Source organism: Oncorhynchus tshawytscha, linkage group LG26 (genome assembly GCF_018296145.1).
Source record: "Oncorhynchus tshawytscha isolate Ot180627B linkage group LG26, Otsh_v2.0, whole genome shotgun sequence".
Lineage (NCBI taxonomy): Eukaryota > Metazoa > Chordata > Actinopteri > Salmoniformes > Salmonidae > Oncorhynchus > Oncorhynchus tshawytscha.
This window is the reverse complement of record NC_056454.1, coordinates 9,540,020-9,563,466: the sequence shown is the minus strand read 5'-3', so window position 1 is coordinate 9,563,466 and position 23,447 is coordinate 9,540,020. Positions and strand designations below refer to the sequence as shown.

At 43.9% G+C, this 23,447-nt stretch overlaps 1 protein-coding gene across 3 annotated transcripts in view; it reads left to right on the top strand.

Annotated features, from left to right (window-relative positions):
* adarb1b (adenosine deaminase RNA specific B1b) overlaps positions 1-23,447 on the top strand; it is a 171,570-nt gene that overhangs the window by 125,932 nt on the left and 22,191 nt on the right. For all 3 annotated transcript variants that reach the window (XM_024388772.2, XM_024388771.2, XM_024388770.2), the window contains one exon: positions 23,005-23,079. In XM_024388772.2, coding sequence (XP_024244540.1) covers positions 23,052-23,079 — 28 coding nt within the window. In that variant the 5' untranslated portion in view covers positions 23,005-23,051. The remainder of the gene's footprint in view (positions 1-23,004; positions 23,080-23,447) is intronic.

Sequence of the window (23,447 nt, the reverse complement as noted above, 5' to 3'; positions counted from 1 at the left end):
GAGGAGGACACTCATAAGGCAATGCCTCTCCAATGGTCCGTACATGAAATATGGAAAATGGGACCCAGGGTTTTGTGCAGAGCCTGCAGAATCTTCAAAATGAGCTTTTGGAGATGGAGTGGGAGGGAGATATGCCGTGTCTCCACTCTGTGGATCCATTGCTTAGGAGAACAGGCTGTTTCATTCAGTTCTGTTAGCCAGAAACGATTCAGCCTTTTTCTGTGAGAGTTCTTATACAACACCCCACCTACTCCAACAGCAAATTACAAAGAGGTTAGCTATCAGAGACCTCCAATGCTTTTGAAAGGATATTAAGATTGAGAAAAGGATCTGAATAGAGTCTTTGAATCGAAGTAAGCAAACGCATTATAGATTTAAAGGGCTTCCATGCTAGATTAACAGGGTTTCCGATTTCCACTGCACTCAAGGCACTGCACTCAATGACAGCGAATTAACAAAGCATTCAGGAAAGTGTTTCTGTCTGGAAATCACAAATGACAGCTACTACCTCAATACAGTCACAAAGCAGCAACGAATTGGCTGCTGCAGGAAAAGTCTGCTCTAGCCTTGGCAGACACAATATCGAACAACATCAAACAGCATCCAACAACAACAGTCGGAAAAGAGACCTTATTTGACATTTATTCATTGAAAACCGAACGCCAAAGCACTTATTAAGACACCAAGTTGACTTTTGCCTTTTGTTAACGTAATCTCGTCGCCGGGGGCCCCACAATGCAAACACTCTGTCATGATAAGAAATTAGCTGGGTCACGCTGTCTAGGAGTGAACAGTGTGTAATTAGCCCCGATTAGCATTCGGCTAATGGTTGTCAGCCTGTGATAGAGGAGGAAGCCGTGTTGCCGGAGCAGCGCTAACGTGTGTTCAGCCAGGGAGGACGCCGTTTCTGTGACTCTGAGGAGGGTTGGTCGGCTCTTAGGTGTCAACGCCGCTACCTACAGTATGCCTCATTTCCCATGGACGTGGGCCAGCATTAGTGATGGGGGGGGTATTTTTGATGGTATATCGTATCCTTTTGACGATATTGCAATATTATTTTTGCGCTAGTTGGCTGTACCTGCACCAAAATTCCAGTATTTTTCCTTCATTAGATTGTTCTCCATCTTCTTTTTAGATAGGGAGACAATTTGTTTTCGGCACTTTTATGTCTCTTGTCCCTCTGCAGCAGACGTATGGTGAGCAATTATGTTTGGACCGTGGAATCTCAATGAAATCACAGCGTTGAATCGCTATACACATAGAATCATGAGAATCGCACTACATATACGTATCGTGAGGTCCCTGGCAATTCCCAGCCCAAGGTATCATAATGTGTGTGGATGGTACAATAACTCATTTACAAGCATTGTATGGCTGCTAGGGCTATAATGATGCTATGGCTATGTGTTGCATTCATTCGTATATGCACACTAAAAGCAACTAGTGACAATTTGAGGACAAGAGCTTAAGTATAAGGGGAAGCTGAAACTCTATTCTTTACTTGTCTGGTTGTCTTCCTTTCTTCCCTCCCTCTTCCCTCTACTTTGCTCCCATCTCTCTTCCCACCTCACTTTATCCATCTCAACTCTTTGTCTGTCTCTCTCTGTTCCCTCCCTACATTCATTTTTCTCTCTCTCCCTCCCTCTGTAACCCTGCGCCCATCACTCCCACACTTGTCCTTAACGTGCTGCAGACTCTCCCTCTCTCCCGTTCTCTCTCCTGTTCCCGCTCTACTGTCAAGACAAGCCTTATCTGTCTGTGACCTTTCAGAGTGAGACCCTCTCCGCTCCCAACTGTCCATCAACATTAACTCATAACCTGGTAATAACGGAGGCAGGAGGTGTGAAATTCCACTTCTCTACCCCCTCTCTCTCACACACACACACACACACACACACACACACACACACACACACACACACACACTCCCCGTTCCAAACACATGTGCATCTGCACAAGTAGAAAGTGCATGTTTACACACACACGTGCAAAAAAAAAAACATGCACGCACCAACGTGAGGATACTGGAGTGCCTGACACGGCCTTGAATATGAAGTACAGTGCACAGCGAGCAGCAGGGGTATTGAGGCGAGGAAAATGGGAAGGGGGGGGGCAAAGAGGGAGGGCAATGGAAATAGATAGTTGGAGAGAGAGAGAGGCAGAGACTATGCTGATACCAGCAGGTCAGCCCGCAGCACTTCAAAATACGATGTGAGAGAATGAGGCCATACACACTCTCATACACACATTCATACACACTCTCATGCACACTCTCATATGCACACAGCAGCTGACCCGTTGCCTCTAACCAACTGTCAGCGCATGTCTTAGTTCATCTTTGTTGTAAACTTTTTTGTGACCAGTTTCTGGTTTTTATTCTTGCATCATGTCATGCAGCCCAACTCACACTCCTAGGCACACACACACACACACCCTCTCCGTCTCTCCTGTGTGTGACTGGGGTCACTGAACAGTGACCTCTGATACCTCTGGCTATGGTCCGTGGAGAACTAAGGAGAACTATCAGACCTTACACACCTGCCCCCACAGGCACACAGTGCGTATATCATAAATCATAGCTGTCACACAGATTTTACAGGTTCCTCTGAAAAGGCGAAAGGGACGGCGGCAACCACTCAGCGCCCTTGAAGAGAGAGGGAGGAGGGAGAAAGAGAGGGAGAGAAATAGTATGTTTTTATTGAACCGCCTATATTAGCTCTGTTGGCCTGTGTCCTAGACAGTGGTGGGAAAAGTACCCAATTGTCATACTTCAGTAAAAGTAAAGGTACCTTAATAGAAATGACTCAAGTAAAAGTGAAAGTCACCCAAAGAAAAGTATTTGGTTTTAAATGTACTTTAATATCAAAAGTAAAAGTATAAATAATTTCTTCATATTAAGCAAACCAGGTGGCACCATTTTCTTTTCTTTTTTTACAATTTACCGATTGACAGGGGCACACTCCAACACAGACATATTTACAAACGAAGCATTTGTATTTAGTGAGTCCACCAGATCAGAGGCAGTAAGGATGACCAGGGATGTTCACTCGATAAGTGCATGAATTCGACCAAATGTAATGAGTATTTTTGAGTGTCAGGGAAAATGTACATAATTTTTTTGGAATGTAGTGAAGCAAAAGAAAAAGTTGACAAACATATAAATGCTAAAGTAAAGTACAGATACCCCCCAAAACGACTTTTAGTACTTTACTTTTAGTAAAGTAGTACTTTAAAGTATTTTCACATAAGTACTTAGTACCTCTCGCCGGCTTTGTATTCATGTAACCTGATGAAATTGCTGTACAATATGATCTTGTTGCCATCTGATGAACATTCAGATGTCATAAATCAGCACTGCAGAGCTCTCCCTGTACTATGCCGTACCTTGATAGTATTACTGTTGATGATATCTGGAAATGTGCACGTACACCCTGGCCCATCTACGGTTGCTAGCCCCAATTGTGCTCTGATATCTGCTTCACTGATTTCTGCTCCCGTAAAAGCCTGGGCTTTCTGCACGTTAACACTAGAAGCTTATTATCAAAAATTGATCAATTGACAGAGTGGATTCACAGCTCCAATCCAAATGTGTTGGTCATTACTGAGGCGTGGTTAAGGAAGAGTGTTTTGAATACTGATGTTAATCTTTCTAGTTCTAACCTTTTTCGGCAAGACAGATCTTCCAAAGGTGGGGGAGTGTCAATCTTTACCAAGGATCACCTTCAGTGATTGGTTGTCTCCACCAAGTCTGTCCCCAAACAATTTGATTTCCTGGTTTTAAGCATTAAACTTTCAAATGGCTCTTTGTTAACTGTCGCTGGGTGCTATCGTCCTCCATCTGCACCGGCCTGTACCCTACCTGCCCTAAACTCTCTCCTGGCCCGTTACACCAAGTCTGAATTTGTCCTGCTAGGTGACCTACACTGGGACATGCTTAAACCACCTGACCAAGTCCTAAAGCAATGGGATTCCCTAAATCTTTCTCAGATTATTACCAATCCCACAAGGTATGACTCCAAACACCCAGAAAAGGCTACTCTCCTTGATGTTATCCACACAAATAATCCTGATAGATATCAGTCTGGTGTCTTCTGTAATGACCTTAGTGATAACTGTTTTACAGCATGTGTTCGTAATGGCTTCTCAGTGAAACAACCTATCCTGATTTGTCATAGAGGCTTGCTAAAAAACTTTAATGAGCAAGCCTTCCTTCATGAACTGACCTTTGTAAAATGGTATCGAATCAGCTTGATCCCCCTCTGTCGAAGACGCTTGGACCTTCTTTTTTGATATTTTCAGTAGTATTGTTAACAAACACACCCCCATAAGAAAATGAGAATTAAAAACAGGTTTATTCAGCCCCTGGTTCGACCGTGATCTTGCAGAGATACTCTACCTCAATAATTGCATTTGGCGAGAGGCTTGGCACACGCATACTCAGGCTGACTGGCTCTCGTTCAGGCAAATGAGAAATAAGTGAACTCAGGCTACCCGGAAGGCCAAAGTGACTTACTTTAAGGAACAGTTCTCTCTCTGTGGGTCTAATCCCAAAAAGTTCTGGAAAATGGTTAAAGACCTGGAGAATAAGCCTCCCTCCTCACAGCTGCCCATGTCCCTTAATGTTGATGATGTGGTTGTTACTGACAAGAAGCACATGGCTGAGCTCTTTAATCACCACTTCATTAAGTCAGGATCCCTGTTTGACTCAGCCATGCCTCCTTGCCCGGCTAACATTTCCTCATCTCCCACCCCTTCTAATGTGACTATTCCTGATGCTTCTCCCTCTTTTTCCCCTGCGCCACTACAAAGTGTCTCCCTGCAGGCAGCCAAGGTGCTAAAGGAGCTCCTTAAACTTGACCCTAAAAAAACATCTGGGTCAGATGGTTTAGACCCTTTCTTCTTTAAGGTTGCTGCCCCTATTATCGCCAAGCCTATCTCCAACCTTTTTAACCTGTCTCTCCTTTCTGGGGAGGTTCATATTGCTTGGAAGGCAGCCACATTTCTTCCTTTATTTAAAGGGAGAGATCAAGCTGATCCTAACTGTTATAGGCCTGTTTCTATTTTGCCCTGTTTATCAAAAGTGTTGGAAAAATTGTCAATAATCAACTGACTGACTGGCTTTCTTTATGTCTATACTATTCTTTCTGGTATGCAATCTGGTTTCCGCTCAGGTTATGGATGTGTCACTGCAACCTTAAAAGTCCTCAAGGTCACCATTGCCCTTGATTCTAAGCAATATTGTGCTGCTATTTTTATTGACTTGGCAAAGCTTTTGATATGGTAGACCATTCCATTCTTGTGGGCCTGCTAAGGAGTATTGGTGTCTCTGAGGGGTCTTTGGGCTGGTTTGCTATCTACCTCTCTCAAAGAGTGCAGTGTATAATGTCAGAAAATCTGCTGTCTCAGCCTCCGCCTGTCACCAAGGGAGTACCCCAAGGCTCTAACCTAGGCCCCACGCTCTTCTCAATTTACATCAACAACATAGCTCAGGCAGTAGGAAGCTCTCTCATCCATTTATATGCAGATGATACAGTTTTATAAGCTTTCTTCCTGTCCAACAAGATGTCTCTACCCTTAACCTTGTTCTGAACACCTCCAAAACAAATGTCATGTGGTTTGGGAAGAAGAATGCCCCTCTCCCCACAAGTGGGTTTACTACCTCTTGAGGGCTTAGAGCTTGAGGTAGTCACCTCATACAAGTACTTGGGAGTATGGCTAGACGGTGCACTGTCCTTCTCTCAGCACATATCAAAGCTGCAGGCTAAAGTTAAATCTGGACTTGGTTTCCTCTATCGTAATTTATCCTCTTTCGTCCCAGCTGCCAAACTAACCCTGATTCAGATAATCTAGCATCCTACCCATGCTAGATTACGGAGACATAATTTATAAATTGGCAGGTAAGGGAGCTCTCGAGCTGCTAGATGTTCTTTACGATTTGGCCGTCAGGTTTTTCTCCAATGCTCCTTATAGGACACATCACTGCACTCTATACTCCTCTGTAAACTGGTCATCTCTGTATACCCGCCGCAAGACCCACTGATTGATGCTTATTTATAAAAACCCTCTTAGGCCTCACTCCCCTTATTTGAGAGATCTACTGCAGCCCTCATCCTCCACGTACAGCACCCATTCTGCCATTCACATTCTGTTAAAGGTCCCTAAAGCACACACATCCCTGGGTCGGTCCTCTTTTCAGTTCGCTGCAGCTAGCGACTGGAACGAGCTGCAACAAACACTCAAACTGGACAGTTGTATCTCAATCTCTTCATTCAAAGACTCAATCATGGACACTCTTACTGACAGTTGTGGCTGCTTTCTGTGATGTATTGTTGCCTCTACCTTCTTGCCCTTTGTGCTGTTGTCTGTGCCCAATAATGTTTGTACCATGTTTTGTGCTGCTACCATGTTGTGTTGCTACCATGCTGTGTTGTCATGTGTTGCTGCCTTGCTATGTTGTTGTCTAGGTCTCTCTTTATATAGTGTTGTGTTTCGCTTGTGATGTGTGTTTTGTCAAATTTTTCTATTGTATTTATGATTATTTTTTAATCCCAGGCCCCCGTCCCCGCAGGAGGCCTTTTGCCTTTTGGTAGGCCTTCATTGTAAATAAGAATTTGTTCTTAACTGACTTGCCTAGTTTAAAAAAAAAAAAGTTTAAATAAATAAATAAATAATAATTTACACCACAGCCCAGGTGTGTAATCTTTAAGGCATACACCAAGTCCACAAATGCGGGGAAGTGATTGATACTGCATTATTCCCTCTTGAGCGAGGTACCTGACAACATTTTAGCCATGTCTGTTTTGCCAGATGACTAAGCATCCCTATGAAGTATCATGCCTTGGATCATTGCTATTCCAACTTCCGCAACGCATATAAGGCCCTGCCCCGCTCTCCTTTCAGGAAAGCTGACCACGACTCCATTTTGTTGATCCCTGCCTACAGACAGAAACTAAAACAAGAAGCTCCCGTGCTGAGGTCTGTTCAACGCTGGTCCGACCAATCTGATTCCACACTCCAAGACTGCTTCCATCACGTGGACTGGGATATGTTTCGTATTGCGTCAGACAACAACATTGACGAATACGCTGATTCGGTGAGCGAGTTCATTAGAACGTGCGTTGAAGATGTCGTTCCCATAGCAACGATTAAAACATTCCCAAACCAGAAACCGTGGATTGATGGCAGCATTCGCGTGAAACTGAAAACGCAAACCACTGCTTTTAATCAGGGCAAGGTGACCGGAAACATGACGGAATACAAACAGTGTAACTATTCCCCCCGCAAGGCAATCAAACAAGCTAAGCGTCAGTATAGAGACAAAGTAGAATCTCAATTCAACGGCTCAGACACAAGAGGTATGTGGCAGGGTCTACAGTCAATCAGGGATTACAAAAAGAAAACCAGCCCCGTCACGGACCAGGATGTCTTGCTCCCAGGCAGACTAAATAACTTTTTTGCCCGCTTTGAGGACCATACAGTGCCACTGACACGGCCCGCAACTAAAACATGCGGACTCTCCTTCACTGCAGCCGACGTGAGGAAAACATTTAAACGTGTCAACCCTCGCAAGGCTGCAGGCCCAGATGGCATCCCCAGCCGCGCCCTCAGAGCATGCGCAGACCAGCTGGCTGGTGTGTTTACGGACATATTCAATCAATCCCTATCCCAGTCTGTTGTTCCCACATGCTTCAAGAGGGCCACCAATGTTCCTGTTCCCAAGAAAGCTAAGGTAACTGAGCTAAACGACTACCGCCCCGTAGCACTCACTTCCGTCATCATGAAGTGCTTTGAGAGACTAGTCAAGGATCATATCACCTCTACCCTACCTGACACCCTAGACCCACTCCAATTTGCTTACCGCCCAAATAGGTCCACAGACGATGCAATCTCAACCACACTGCACACTGCCTTAACCCATCTGGACAAGAGGAATACCTATGTGAGAATGCTGTTCATCGACTACAGCTCGGCATTTAACACCATATTGCCCTCCAAGCTCGTCATCAAGCTCGAGACCCTGGGTCTCGACCCCGCCCTGTGCAACTGGGTACTGGACTTCCTGACTGGCCGCCCCCAGGTGGTGAGGGTAGGCAACAACATCTCCACCCCGCTGATCCTCAACACTGGGGCCCACAAGGGTGCGTTCTGAGCCCTCTCCTGTACTCCCTGTTCACCCACGACTGCGTGGCCACGCACGCCTCTAACTCAATCATCAAGTTTGCGGACGACACAACAGTGGTAGGCTTGATTACCAACAACGACGAGACGGCCTACAGGGAGGAGGTGAGGGCCCTCGGAGTGTGGTGTCAGGAAAATAACCTCACACTCAATGTCAACAAAACTAAGGAGATGATTGTGGACTTCAGGAAACAGCAGAGGGAACAACCCCCTATCCACATCGATGGAACAGTAGTGGAGAGGGTAGTAAGTTTTAAGTTCCTCGGCGTACACATCACAGACAAACTGAATTGGTCCACCCACACAGACAGCATCGTGAAGAAGGCGCAGCAGCGCCTCTTCAACCTCAGGAGGCTGAAGAAATTTGGCTTATCACCAAAAGCACTCACAAACTTCTACAGATGCACAATCGAGAGCATCCTGTCGGGCTATATCACCGCCTGGTACGGCAACTGTTCCGCCCACAACCGTAAGGCTCTCCAGAGGGTAGTGAGGTCTGCACAACGCATCACCGGGGGCAAACTACCTGTCCTCCAGGACACCTACACCACCCGATGTCACAGGAAGGCCATAAAGATCATCAAGGACAACAACCACCCGAGCCACTGCCTGTTCACCCCGCTATCATCCAGAAGGCGAGGTCAGTACAGGTGCATCAAAGCTGGGACCGAGAGACTGAAAAACAGCTTCTATCTCAAGGCCATCAGACTGTTAAACAGCCACCATTAACATTGAGTGGCTGCTGCCAACACACTGACTCAACTCCAGCCACTTTAATAATGGGAATTGATGGGAAATGATGTAAAATATATCACTAGCCACTTTAAACAATGCTACCTAATATAATGTTTACAGGCCCTACATTATTCATCTCATATGTATACGTATATACTGTACTCTATATCATCTACTGCATCCTTATGTAATACATGTATCACTAGCCACTTTAACTATGCCACTTTGTTTACATACTCATCTCATATGTATATACTGTACTCGATACCATCTACTGCATCTTGCCTATGCTGCTCTGTACCATCACTCATTCATATATCTTTATGTACATATTCTTTATCCCCTTACACTTGTGTGTATAAGGTAGTAGTTTTGGAATTGTTAGGTTAGATTACTTGTTGGTTATTACTGCATTGTCGGAACTAGAAGCACAAGCATTTCGCTACACTCGCATTAACATCTGCTGTATGTGACAAATAAAATTTGATTTGATTTGCAGTACTGTTTATTTTCTGCCGTCAACTATAACTTCTGTCCCGTGCATCACGTGTTTGAATTATGGTATCCTCTTATTGTCTTGTCTTGCATATGGGAATGTTGCAAAACTAAACGTAGCTACAGTGTTGAATTTTCAACCTTTTTTAAAAAATCCTTACATCACTGAGAATGATGAGGGATATTCATTTCTGCTCCGTCTCTATGGGACACTTAGTAAGATCCGAATATCCAGCTGGCACCCGGAGCTTGTAACAGAGACTCCTAAAGACACGGAGAAGTCTGCTCATACTGAAGTGAAATTGGTCTTGGCAATCTAATTCCAACCAGTTATTGGTCATTAGAAAAATCAAATTGAATAATGGAGTCTGAGATGGAGATTTGCGTGGGGGTACAGTATTAAAGAAACCAAATGAATAATGGAGTCTGAGATGGAGATTTGTTTGGAGGCACGGTGTGTGTCTGTGAAGGGGGCACGGCAGGGGCGATGTTAGGCGGCCACGCTCCTCTCCTCCCATTCCCCGGCCCATCAGTTTCAATCAGGCAAAAAGAAAGGCCTCCCTGTCCGCGAGGACCCCAGTCCATTAGGCCGCTGGTGGCCCCACACGTGTACCCCATTATGGTGCATTACCTGGGTACCGCCACCAGGAAACAGGACAGAAAAAAACTGGAGAGCAAAGAAAAAAAGATGGGCTCGGACATTACAAAAGCCCTGTCTGGTTCACATCTAATTATTAAAAACTTCCTTTCCTTCTCAAAGTAATCACTGATCTGCCATGGTTTGATATGTGAAAATACATTGTAGAGAATCTAGAAACATTTTGCCTAATGCCTATCCAATATCACATAGAGTTGAAGTTGGAATTTTACATACACTTAGGTTGGAGTCTTTAAAGCTAGTTTTTCAACCACTCCACAAATGTCTTGTTAACAAACTATAGTTTTGGCAAGTCGGTTAGGACATCTACTTTGTGCATGACACAAGTAATTTTTCCAACAATTCACTTATAATCTACTGTATCACAATTCCAGTGAGGTGAGTCAGAAGTTTACATACACTAAGTTGACTGTGCCTTTAAACAGCTTGGTAAATTCCAGACAATTATGTCATGGCTTTAGAAGCTTCTGATAGGCTAATTGACTTCATTTGAGTTAATTGGAGGTGTACCTGTGGTTGTATTTCAAGGCCTACCTTCAAACTCAGTGCCAAGAGCTCAGGGGGAAAAATGTAGACCTCCACAAGTCTGGTTCATCCTTGGGAGCAATTTCCAAACGCCTGGAGGTACCACGTTCATCTATCAATAGTACGCAAGTATAAACACCATGGGACCACGCAGCTGTCATACCGATAAGAAAGGAGACGCATTCTGTCTCTTAGAGATGAACGTACTTTGGTGCAAAAAGTGCAAATCAATCCCAGAACAACAGCAAAGGTCCTTGTGAAGATGCTGGAGCAAACAGGTACAAAAGTATCTATATCCACAGTAAAACGGGTCCTATATCGACATAACCTGAAAGGCTGCTCAGCAAGGAAGAAGCCACTGCTCCAAAACCACCATAAAAAGCCAGACTACGGTTTGAAACTGCACATGGGGACAAAGGTCATTTCTCTTTGCTTATTTGAGCTGTTCTTGCCATAATATGGACTTGGTCTTTTACCAAATAGGGCTATCTTCTGTATATCCCCCTACGTTGTCACAACACAATTGATTGGCTCAAATGCATTAAGAAGGAAAGAAATTCCACAAATTAACTTTTAAGAAGGCACAGAATGCCAAGCGTTTGCAAATCTGTCATTAAGACAAAGGATGGCTTTTTGAAGAATTTCAAATATAAAATATATTTTGATTTGTTTAACACTTTTTTGGTTACTGCATGATTCCATGTGTTATTTCATAGTTTTTATGTCTTCACTATTATTCTACAATGTAGAAAATAGTAAACATACAGAAAAACCCTTGAATGAGTAGGTGTTCTAAAACCTTTGACAGGTAGTGTATGTATAAAAGATCATGGATATTATTTAATAACATCTTTGATAACTGACAATCACCAAAATAAAAGTTTGAGTCATGGGGAATTGATCATTCCAAAAACAACACATTTAGGACTATAGATTTTGAGCAAAAGAACACAGCATTAGCCATGCCAAAATGCATAGAATTGCAGGAAATTAGCTTTGAAACTGCAAATGTTTATCTCAACTACATGCTAAAAAGTGTAGAATTGCTGGAAATTAGCTATAAAACTGCAAACATTTCTCTCAGATCCATAAAGAAATGTGTCAAATTGCAGGAAGTTGTCTTAAAAATGCAAAAATGTCTCTACACCGCCAATATGGGGGCCTCTAAAATGTTCTCTGAAATTCAGCTACCCCTGCCACGTCCACCACCTTAACCCAAGCCCCTTTTTGTAAGGATGCATTTTTAGAAGTGTGCAACAGTTTCTTAATTTATTTGAGCGGTTGGTTCATTTTAGGCTATTAACTCTCTCTCTGTCAGTCTGTGTCTCTCTCCAGCTGTGGTTTTAGAAAGGAAGACTGAATTTCAAGTACTCCAGATATCAAGCTTTAGACCCAGACTGTAGGGTCTCTCCACTCCAGTTCTAACCTGCTCCAGGTGCCATAGTAAAGGACTGAGGAGACCGGACCGGATGTGCACGCAGCCTTACAATCGGGGTCAAATTAATTTCCTTCCCAGTCAATCCCAAAGTGTAATTGTAAAATGTCAACTCAATTGCAAAATTCCCTTGAATGTCCAGTTCAGCTGTTGAACCGGAATGACCTGAAAATATATTTTTTAGAAACACTCTGTGTCTTTTGCATCTGTTGTTGTAACTATCCTCCATCAACATCAGGGATATGTCCCAAATGGCACCATATTCATTATATAGTGCACACTAGTTTTAACCAGAGCCCTAAAGTTCCTGGTCAAAAGTAGTACACTATATGGGCTCAAACCGCAAATATAAATTCGGAGAGAGGAGCTGGAGAGTTATGGTATGGTATGGTCTGGATTGGAATGGAATGGAATGGAATGCATGCACTGACCACTGCACCTATCTGTCTGTGTTAGGCCCTCTGAGAGCATTGGTGACAGACCACCCCGTCACCCTGTTCCCTCTTTCCTATAGCCATTCATCACAGTCGACTTTCTCTCTTCTTTTTTTCTCTCTCTCTCTCTCTTCTCATTTTCACTCTCATTTCTTCCTCTTGCTCCCTGTCAGCCTCCCTTGTCTTCTGCTCCACACTGCTCTCACCGTTCTGTCTATTTTCTCTCTCTCACTTTCTCTCCCTCATATTGTTTTTATTCTCTTTCTCACTCTCTCCCCTCATATGGGTTCATATTCTCGCTCTCTCTCTTTTTTCATTTCCCCCCTTTCCCCCTCACTGACTGGCTCATTCAATCATGACTCCCAGTGGCTCTTGTTAGTCTGTGACCTCCAGGGGAGGGGACCTTAACTCCTAGATGAAGTGTACTTCCCATCCTCCCAAGGCTGTGTCATGCTGCCTCTAGTATCTGACTGCTTTGTCAAGCTTTTTACAGTAGGGAACCATCTACTGTATATTTTGAATCCAGTGGATAAGCTCTAGTCTGTGCATGGGAAAGAAAGGTGTAGTTGTACTACAGAAGCATCCAGGGTGACGGAGCATCAACACTCAGCTCAGCCACCAGCTAGCTACCAGGGCTTCTGCCAGCAGCTCAGCACTACCTATCCGCATATTTCACAGCTTAAATGGTCCGCTGGCCTGACAGACAAATAATGAGTATATGGATGCGGGGGCTGGACGTGGATAGGGAGGGATTGAAGGGAGGAGGGCAAAAATCTTGTCTATTTAAAAAAAAGTGAGGAGATGTTATGAGGGGGAGGTGAGGGTTGGGTACAGGTGAGGTGGGCAGGAGGGAAGGGGTGCTGGGTGGCGGCTGTCATCGTCCCCGGCGTGTCAGCAGGTGCTGGGTGGTCGGTCACTCGTCCTTGCCTTGATGGACTCTGGGAGGTAGCGAGGGGCCATTTACTGGCCCAGCCTGCCAGGCTGGGGGATTTCATGTCCCTGCGCTCGGCTGATTTATGACTACACCTGAAGGAAAGCAGAGGGGGGGAGGGAGAGAGAGAGGGTGTGTGTGTGTGTGTGTGTGTGTGTGTGTGTATGTATGTTAGAATGAGAACACATGAGAAAAGTTTATAAAACTGAAAGGGAGAGGGTGCGCGTGTGTGTTAATAAGAGAAAGGTGTGTGTGTGTGCGCCCGCACCATATTTTTCACTCCCATTCTAACCTGCTCTCTCTCCTGACCCGCCACTCCAGCGGCCCTCTGAAAGGCAATCTCACATAAAACCATCAAATAAAAAATTCATATTGATACTCTGTCTGTGTCTGTCTCTCTCTCTCTCCCCCCATCTATCCACCTCCAAGTCCTCCACATCAGCACCCTGGTGATGTACTGCCCACTGTCTAATATTAAAGTCTAGAACACAATAAAAGGCAGTCTAATCCTCTTCAGCTCCATATCTTCTAAGCGGACCTCCTGCTTTTAGCGCTTCACTGTGTACTAGAAGCATTTCAATCATTGATTGCGGTGCTCTAAAAACACAAACCTCTATCCTGAGATTTTTATTTTGCTGTAAGAACGCACATTTGGATGTCTTTCTTGTGGGAAGAAAGTTGTTTCCCCTTATTTCCGGAAACTCACCGATAGAGATTTGGATTGAATAGTGCTCTAGTGTATTCTACTGGTTTTCACAAGTGGTAGTGGTACGTTTGTGTAGAGCAGTCTGTATCGGTGTGTCTCTGTCCATGGTCCTGTTCCGTTAGCCTGGTCGGGTGTGCAGTAAACATTGTCATTTGTGTGCATGTTTGTTTGCGCATTGTGGTGGCAGGTAGCCTAGTGGTTAGAGTGTTGGACTAGTAACCAAAAGGTTGCAAGATCAAATCCCTGAGCTGATAAGGTAAAAAGCCCCAAAAAATAAAGACAAGGCAGTTAAGCCACTGTTCCTAGGCCATCATTGAAAATAAGAATTTGTTTTTAAATGACCTGCCCAGTTAATTAAAAATATGAAATCAAAAAATAGTTTCTGTATTTGATAGACCCAGAGCTGCCAAAGACCAATTCTGTCTGTGTGTTAGAGAGGATCCCTGCGGTGTCATCAAGTCTCTCTCTGCTGCGGAGCTACCTGGGAACAGCTGTGAAAGGCAGCAAACATGAAAGTTCAAATCAAACTTCATTTGTCACATACACCGAATACAACAAGTGTAGACCTTACCGTGAAATGCTTAGTTACAAGCCCTTAACCAACAATGGAGCTCAAGAAGAGTTAAGAAAATATTATCAAATAAACTAATAATAAAAAGAAACACAATAACATAACAATAACGGGGCTATATACTAGAGGTCGACCGATTAATCGGCATGGCCGATTAATTAGGGCCGATTTCAGGTTTTCATAACAATCGGAAATCTGTATTTTTGGATGCCGTTTAAATAAATAAAAATTATACACCTTTATTTAACCTTTATTTAACAAGGCAAGTCAGTTAAGAACACATTCTTATTTTCAATGACGGCCTAGGAACGGTGGGTTAACTGCCTTGTTCAGGGGCAGAACGACAGATTTTTACCTTGTCAGCTCTGGGATTCAATCTTGCAACCTTACGGTTAACTAGTCCAACGCTCTAACCACCTGCCTCTCATTGCACTCCATGGGGAGCCTGCCTGTTACGTGAAGGCAGTAGAAGCCCAGGTAAGTTGCTAGCTAGCATTAAACTTATCTTATAAAAAAACAATCAATCAATCATAATCACTAGTTAACTACACATGGTTGATGATATTACTAGTTTATCTAGTGTGTCCTGCGTTGCATATAATCGATGCAACGCTGGGGGATGATTTAACAAAAGCGCATTTGTGAAAAAAGCACAATCGTTGCACGACTGTACCTAACCATAAACACCAATGCCTTTCTTAAAATCAATACACAGAAGTATATAATTTTAAACCTGCATATTTAGCTAAAATAAATCCAGGTTAGCAGGCGATATTAATCAGGTGAAATTGTGTCACTTCTCTTGCGTTCATTGCACGTTCATTGCACGCAGAGCATAAGCATTCATTCAAACAGCACTTTCGTGCGTTTTGCCAGCAGCTCTTCGCAAGCACAGCACTGTTTATGACTTCAAGCCTATCAGCGTAATGGCTTGTGTAACCGATGTGAAATGGCTAGCTAGTTAGCCGGGTGCGCGCTAATAGCGTTTCAAAGGTCACTCGCTCTGAGACTTGGAGTAGTTATTCCCCTTGCTCTGCAAGGGCCACGGTTTTTGTGGAGCGATGGGTAACGCTGCTTCGAGTGTGGCTGTGGTCGATGTGTTCCTGGTTCGAGCCCAGGTAGGGGCGAGGAGAGGGACGGAAGCTATACTGTTACACTGGCAATACTAAAGTGACTATAAGAACATCCAATAGTCAAATGTATATGAAATACAAATGGTATAGAGAGAAATAGTCCTATAAATACTATATTAACTACAACCTAAAACCTCTTACCTTGGAATATTGAAGTCTCATGTTAAAAGGAACCACCAACTTTCATAGGTTGTCATGAGCAAGGAACTCAAACGTTAGCTTTTTTACATGGCACATATTGCACTTTTACTTTCTTCTCCAACACTTTGTTTTTGCATTATTTAAACCAAATTGAACATGTTCATTATTTATTTGAGGCTAAATTGATTTGTATTGATGTATTATATTAAGTTAAAATAAGTGTTCATTCGTATTGTTGTAATTGTCATTTTTACAAATACATTTTTTAAAATCAGACGATTAATCGGTATCGGCTTTTTTTGGTCCCCCAATAATCGGACTCGATATCGGCGTTGAAAAATCATAATCGGTCGACCTCTAATATATACAGGGGTTACCGGTACCGAGTCAGTGTGTGGGGGTACAGGTTAGTTGAGGTACTATGCATAGATAATAAACAGCGAGTAGCAGCGGTGTACAAAACAAATGGAGGGGGTCAATATAATAGTCGGTGGCCATTTGCTTAATAGTTCTGCAGTCTTATTTCTTGGTGGTAGAAGCTGTTAAGGAGCCTTTTGGTTCTAGACTTGGCGCTCCGGAACCGTTTGCTGTACGGTAGCAGAGAAAACAGTTAATGACTTGGGTCTCTGACAATTTTATGGGCTTTCCTCTGACACCGCCTATTATATAGGTCCTGGATTGCAGGAAGCTTGGCCCCAGTGATGTACTGGGCCGTACGCACTACCCTCTGTAGCGCCTTGCGGTCAGATGCCGAGCAGTTGCCATACCAGGCAGTGACGCAACCGGTCAGGATGCTCTCGATGGTGCAGCTGTAGAACCTTTTGAGGATCTGGGGACCATGCCAAATCTTTTCAGTCTCCTGAGGGGGAAAAGGTTTTGTCGTGCCCTCTTCACGACTGTCTTGATGTGTTTGGACCATGATTGTCCATTGGTGATGTGGACACCAAGGAACTTGAAACTCAGGACCCACTCCACTACAGCCCTGTTGATCAGATAGTCCACTATCAGCTCCTTTGTCTTGCTCACACTGAGGGAGAGGTTGTTGTCCTGGCACCACAATGCCAGTTCTCTGACCTTCTCCCTATAGGCCGTCTCATCATTGTCGGTGATCAAGCCTACCACTGTTGTGTCGTCAGCAAACTTAATGATGGTGTTGTTTGGCCACGCAGTCGTGGGTGAACAGGGAGTACAGGAGGGGACTAAGTACACACCCCTGAGGGGCCCCAGTGATGAGGATCAGCGTGGCAGATGTCTTGTTGCCTTCTCTTACCACCTGGGGGAGCCCGTCAAGAAGTCCACTTACATTTGAGTGATTTAGCAGATGCTATTATCCAGAGCGACTTACATGAGCAATTAGGGTTAAGTGCCTTGCTCTAGGGCACATCAACAGATTTTTCACCTAGTTGGCTCGGGAATGCAAACAAGCGACCTTTCAGTTACTGGCCCAATCCTCTTAGCCGCGTTGCCGCCTTCAGAGAAGAATTCTCCTCTCCAACAAAAAGCTGTGGCAGAGCAGGATCTTTGAAAGTGGCTTATGTTTGGAGACATTTGTCAGAATTCTGCTAGTTTCTTCTGTCTTCTGTGTTTTTTTTCCTCAGAAAGGTTGTTTTGATTTAGCCTACAGGAAATTACAGTTAGATAGAGAGGTGATGGAATCCAGGTAAAAGGTGGCGTTACCTAAGTGCTATGTGCCTTGTTGCTCAATCAAAATAAAGAGCAAGCCATTTAGGGTGAATTACAATGTGGTGCTTCATGGAGAGAGCCCCTGACCTGAGCTTTCCTGTCATTGGACCAATAAAAAACAATCAAATTGTCAGTAGACCAATCACAAGCCATCACCTTGTCAGTGGATCAATCAAAAAACACCCTTTCATTGGACCATTTACCCCTATACCACTGCCAATGCTCCTGTAAGGCTGTAAATAATGTTCTGCTTTGTGGTTACAGGTTGCAGACCTTTTTTCTCCTGTAAATATGCACATAGAAATGTATACATTGAGCTTTTTCCATTATGGATGGTACTGTAGATGTGAATTGCAAACTTGTTGGACCTCTTTGCCTGTTGCCTTAAGGTATGAAGGAAGTTGGTTTTACCGGACAGAAATTAACTTCTTTTCATGAACCTCAGCCTTCATGCTCTCTTCCTATTAAGTTACTCCTCCTCTCAATCCCCCATCACTCAACCTCCATCAGTGTTTGGCTGGACTGTTTGCCTCCCACTTTCTATCAGCGACAGGCCAGTCCTGCACTCGCTGTTTTAGGAGAGATAATGATTCTCTTTTACCGGGAATAGGATTGCATTTTCTATTTCTCTTCCCTCACTCCCTCCCACCCCTCTTCTCCATCCCCCTTACCCTCTTGTCTGTTCAGGCGGCCGGGGCTCCCTCCACGGAAGCGCCATGCTATCACTCCACCGCAGAGAAAGCGAAGGATGAAAGACAAATCAAAACACCTTATTTCCCTCAGTCCCTCACGCTGTCGAGATTGAATTTGAGTTTTCTCATCTTTTCTCTCCCTCCCTTGGCCCAACCATCCACTCTGAAATACTTCTGAAACCAGCCACATTCACAACTTGTGGGATTGGGTATAGTTTGGGAATGAGGATTAAAACAAAGAGGAGCACAATGCAACGCAAGAACTCAAACCCGACTGCATAATGATCTACTTGGTCAGCCGCACATCTTTAGCGTTGAGACTGAAGGGTATTTCACTGACTTTAACATTGTTCTTTACCTAAATTGTTATGGCAATAGTTCTAGTGGTGTCGTCAATTATTGCATCAATGACTCTCCTCCCTTATTTTCCATAGCCAGAGTGGAACATTTACATGACAGGATAATCACTGACACTAATTTGAATGCTAAAGAACATTCCATTGAATTGTAGAACTTTGGAAGGAATCTCTCTTTAAAGAGCCACTGAACACACCGATTGGCACGTGTGTGTTTTTGTTGCTCATCAGAAAAACAAGATTTCAGTCTTGGCGGTGTGTTTCCTGACCGATTCCGCGTTTGGTTAATGATGTCCCCCCCCATGAGACACTGTAGACACCGAAGCCTATTTCACTTTTTCAAAATACCCAGAATGAATCTCAGATAACTTAAGAAATCTGTAGTTCATTTTGTGTTTTTTGCCGAGGATGTTTTAGTTGCGCAATTTTACATCTAACTCTAAGGTTGTTTGGTGCAGTATTTCTCAAGTAAAAAAATGTGTGATGTGTTGTCTTGTGTAAACAAAGTCTGAGCTGCTGGGCAGGTCTATCTCACTGTCTATGCTATTGGATAGAGACCAATCACTGCAGCTGTTCACATCATGTTAATGGCAATTGGACATCATCAAATCAAAACCCAACCTTCATTTAGTTATGTTATGGATGTTCCAACATCCATTTTAGACAAGACTAATTTTAGGACCAAATTCATCCTATTTACACTTTGTAGTCAGTTTTGACACTAGAATAACTGCTTCTGACTTATATTGATGCCACATGGGCCATTTTCAAAGGGATTTGTTGCTTTTTAACGGCAGTTGCTGTTTAAATCTGGTATGGGAGTTGAGACCTGGTCAGGATACCCCTCTCTATTTCAATGGCTTTAATAGCCGGTGACCTGTGTGGAGCGGAAAGAAAAGCAGCTGGTTGAATGCAGCCTCTGTGCTTTGACTGTGGGCAAACACAAAGGCCAAACACAAAGGCCAAACACAAAAAGCAGCTGTGCCAGTACTGGCTCTATCCAGGGCTGAGCTGACCAGTTAGCACACTTCTACCCTGGCCTGGCAACCTTCAGCTGGCTACTGAGGCATGAAGAGGAGCCGCGAATGTCCTAACAGACGTTTCCCTCAGATCATCTGCAGGTTGACTAATTAGTTAGTGAGTCTCAATGACCACTGACCAGACAGGCTTCTGGTTCTGCCTTGGTGATCACACAGCCCTAACTCACTACTGGATTTCATCCTCCCTTTCCCTCAGCCAGGTTTTTGTGAACGCTGTAGATGCTCGTAGATTGGCTCCGATCTCATGGCTGCTAACCGATTCATGAGCCAAGAGGCGAGACGGCTCCGCGACCTCAAATCAAAAGCGACGGGTGCACCAGCCAGCCTAAATGGGCAAATCTACCAACCTGTAATATCCAAACAGGCATTTAGCGCTTAGACCTTCGAGTGGAATAGAATAAATGGTGGGGAGGTGCAGGAAGCAAGGGGGATCATTGGACGAAGGATGGACACGTGGCTGTAGTTTGGCTAGGCTACCTGAGACAAATGATCCCCCAACTAACTCCCCTCCCCCAACTAACCCCCCTTCATTTTCAATTATGGGGCGGAATATGAGTCTTTAATAGGGTAATATTTGTGCTAGCCCATTTGCTGTCACCCACCATAAGGCAAGATTAATTAGGCCATTTAGTTTAGCTTAAGAAAGCGTCCACCGTGAGGAATGGTGCATGGGACCAAGGCAGAGAGCTAGATTCAGCACAGTCTTCTCCCTGTCATACTTCATCACAGCTCGCTCTCTCTCCTCGGGGTTCGTCATGATTTCGGCACACCTGCTTCACTTTTCTTGTCTCTCAGCTGTTCTTGTCTGTGGTTTCCAGAGTGACCGTGATCTTAGACTGCCGATCATGTGCGTATGTGTGTTTCCGGTTCCACTCACCTCTTGACTACTAGGGAGTTATTTTAAAGGCCTGTGTCTGTGCAAGGTTCTGCGTATTTGTATATTTTATACTATACTCTTGGAGAACTGGCTACTCGGGTGAACGGTGCTTGTTTAATAAAGTTAGATCAAAGCTGAATCAATGTCTGCAAGATCACATAATGATAGTTTACTATGTAACAGAATGCCAAAAACGCACCTCATTCAATCGTGATTGATAATCCTTCAAGTTTTACCGGTGAAACGTCCATGCAGCATCTGCAGCCATTTGATCACAATCCGTTTCATGGGGATATGCATTGTAAATATTCTTGAGATACAGGGTTGTTTCATTGTAGCCTACAGTGTTGTTTTGAATGATGTACAGTGAGCGAATGTTAGAGTAGGCGTTACCTGTCGCATAGCCTCCCTGTGTATTTTGCCTAGGTGTGTGCAATGTTGAGTTTTGGCCAATTGAGAGAAAAATGCAGTGGTGTTTTTGTCTTACGATAACGTTATACTTTGCTATTATATTTGGTTCTGTTATGTGGACTACTATCATTATGTGATCTTGCAGACATTGATTTAGCTTTGATCTAACTTCATTTAACAAGCACCATTCGACTCAGTAACTTGTTCTCTAAACGTAAAGTAGTGAATATACACCAGCGCAGAAGTCCGCCGAACTAACGATTCCGAAAAAGTCAGATACGGTCATTTTAAAAGAAAAATTTGCATTGACTCAAAATGACTAAATGGATAATATCAAATCTTCTATGATATTTTCTAGTCGTTGAAGTTCTAGTCCAAGTGGTTCCATGGAAGGACAACTGTTCTAAATGTGTGGTACACAGAATTTCCCCCTTAGGTTACATAGATGCCCCAAGACTGACAACTAGCACATTGGACTGGGGGAAACTTGTTGGACTGGGGGGAAACTTGTTGGACTGGGGGAAAACTTGTTGGACTGGGGGAAAACTTGTTGGACTGGGGGAAAACTTGTTGGACTGGGGGAAAACTTGTTGGACTGGGGGAAAACTTGTTGGACTGGGGGAAAACTTGTTGGACTGGGGGAAAACTTGTTGGACTGGGGGAAAACTTGTTGGACTGGGGGAAAACTTGTTGGACTGGGGGAAAACTTGTTGGACTGGGGGAAAACTTGTTGGACTGGGGGAAAACTTGTTGGACTGGGGGAAAACTTGTTGGACTGGGGGAAAACTTGTTGGACTGGGGGAAAACTTGTTGGACTGGGGGGAAAACTTGTTGGACTGGGGGAAAACAAACTAGGTTACAGAAAGAAACAAATTCCATAAGAGAATGTGATTATTAACAAAGAGCATTGTTTTCTAGACCAGAGACAAACTAACCACTCCCTTGGATGTTCATATCTGGGCCTGGATCTGGGCTATGTTCAAGATCAACACCACATCATTTAAGACTGGAATTGGAAGGTTGTTTCCAAATTTTACTGATGTAAACTTTGTGGTAATATTTTGGTCATATATTGAACATAATAAAATAAATCATCAAATTTGGAAACAAACAACCTTATAACAAATGCTACGTCAATTCATTTAAAATGTTCTGAAAACATAGTTTTTCTTCGTTTTTGAACGGCCCCAGAGAAATAAATAATGACTGCTGATAGTAGATCATGTTCCTCTTGAGATATTTAGTGCTCACAGGTCACCCTTCCGTTCTACTGCGTATTCTTGATCAGTGACATAAAGATTTCAGTATGATCTCAGTAAAGATCTGTGTATAGATTCCAGGTCTTTCCTTGATGACTGATTGCCAGAAGCTGCATTCACCTGCGGAGAACCATCTCGCACAAATACCAAGTGCATGAACCCAATTCTGCTCGGCTAGAAATCCATTGGCTTTGCTGTACTGTACAACTGTCTGTGTACTGTAGTGCATTTTCTACTGGAGGATAAATGGCTGTGTGTGTCACGCCCAACTAAAAGGCCTGTCCGTGTCAATAGCTGTATATCTCCCGGCAGGCAGCTGGAAATGAGGTCTAATCGGACGGATATTAAAGTCACAATAGACTGCTCCCGACTATTACGACCTGTCAGCACCGGGCCCCCTCTCCTCTCTCGTCCAGATTAGTTTCCACCTCTGAATATTTATACACTCACCGTAAGCTTAACCTGGCTGTGTCATTTTCATCTCAACACACCGTGTGTGTGTGTGTGTGTGTGTGTGTGTGTGTGTGTGTGTGTTTTGTTTACATATGAATATTTAGATTTTTATACACTTTCAGCAGCCCTTGCCCGTAGGGAAGAGACCCTGACATTTCCCCAACATTTGGTCCCCTCTATTATAGTTATACTTGTTTGTGTGTGCTCATGGGCCCGTGTGTTAGTTGTGGTGGAGACATCTACAGTAGGTTGAGTTTGACTGACCGTCCCTTCCTCTCATGTTGTTCTCAGGTGGAGCCGGAGCTAGGCAGCCCCGGGCCCAGCAGAAACTCTTCACCATGGATGTGGATGAAGAGGAGAACATGAGTGAGTCTGTCTGTCTGTCTCTTTGTCAAATTGTCTGTCCGGCTGTCCATTTGTTCCCTTAGCTGATCCCCTGCCTAGACACACACACATACGAAGGACACACACACACACGAAGGACACACACACAGTGCATATACAAAACTGCAGAACTCGATATTCCTACCACAAAAACTTTAATAAATGTCCTTGGATTCAACTTATATTGCTCTATGCACACCCTTAAAAAATGTCAGCCTCCCTCACATATTCAAATTTAATTGGACATTTTTGAAGGAATCTGAGCCCTGAGCTCCAGCAGCCAAGCCTATGAATTGAGTGTCTGTCCCTACATCCCCACCACTCTGAACAGACAGAAGAAAATGGCTGCC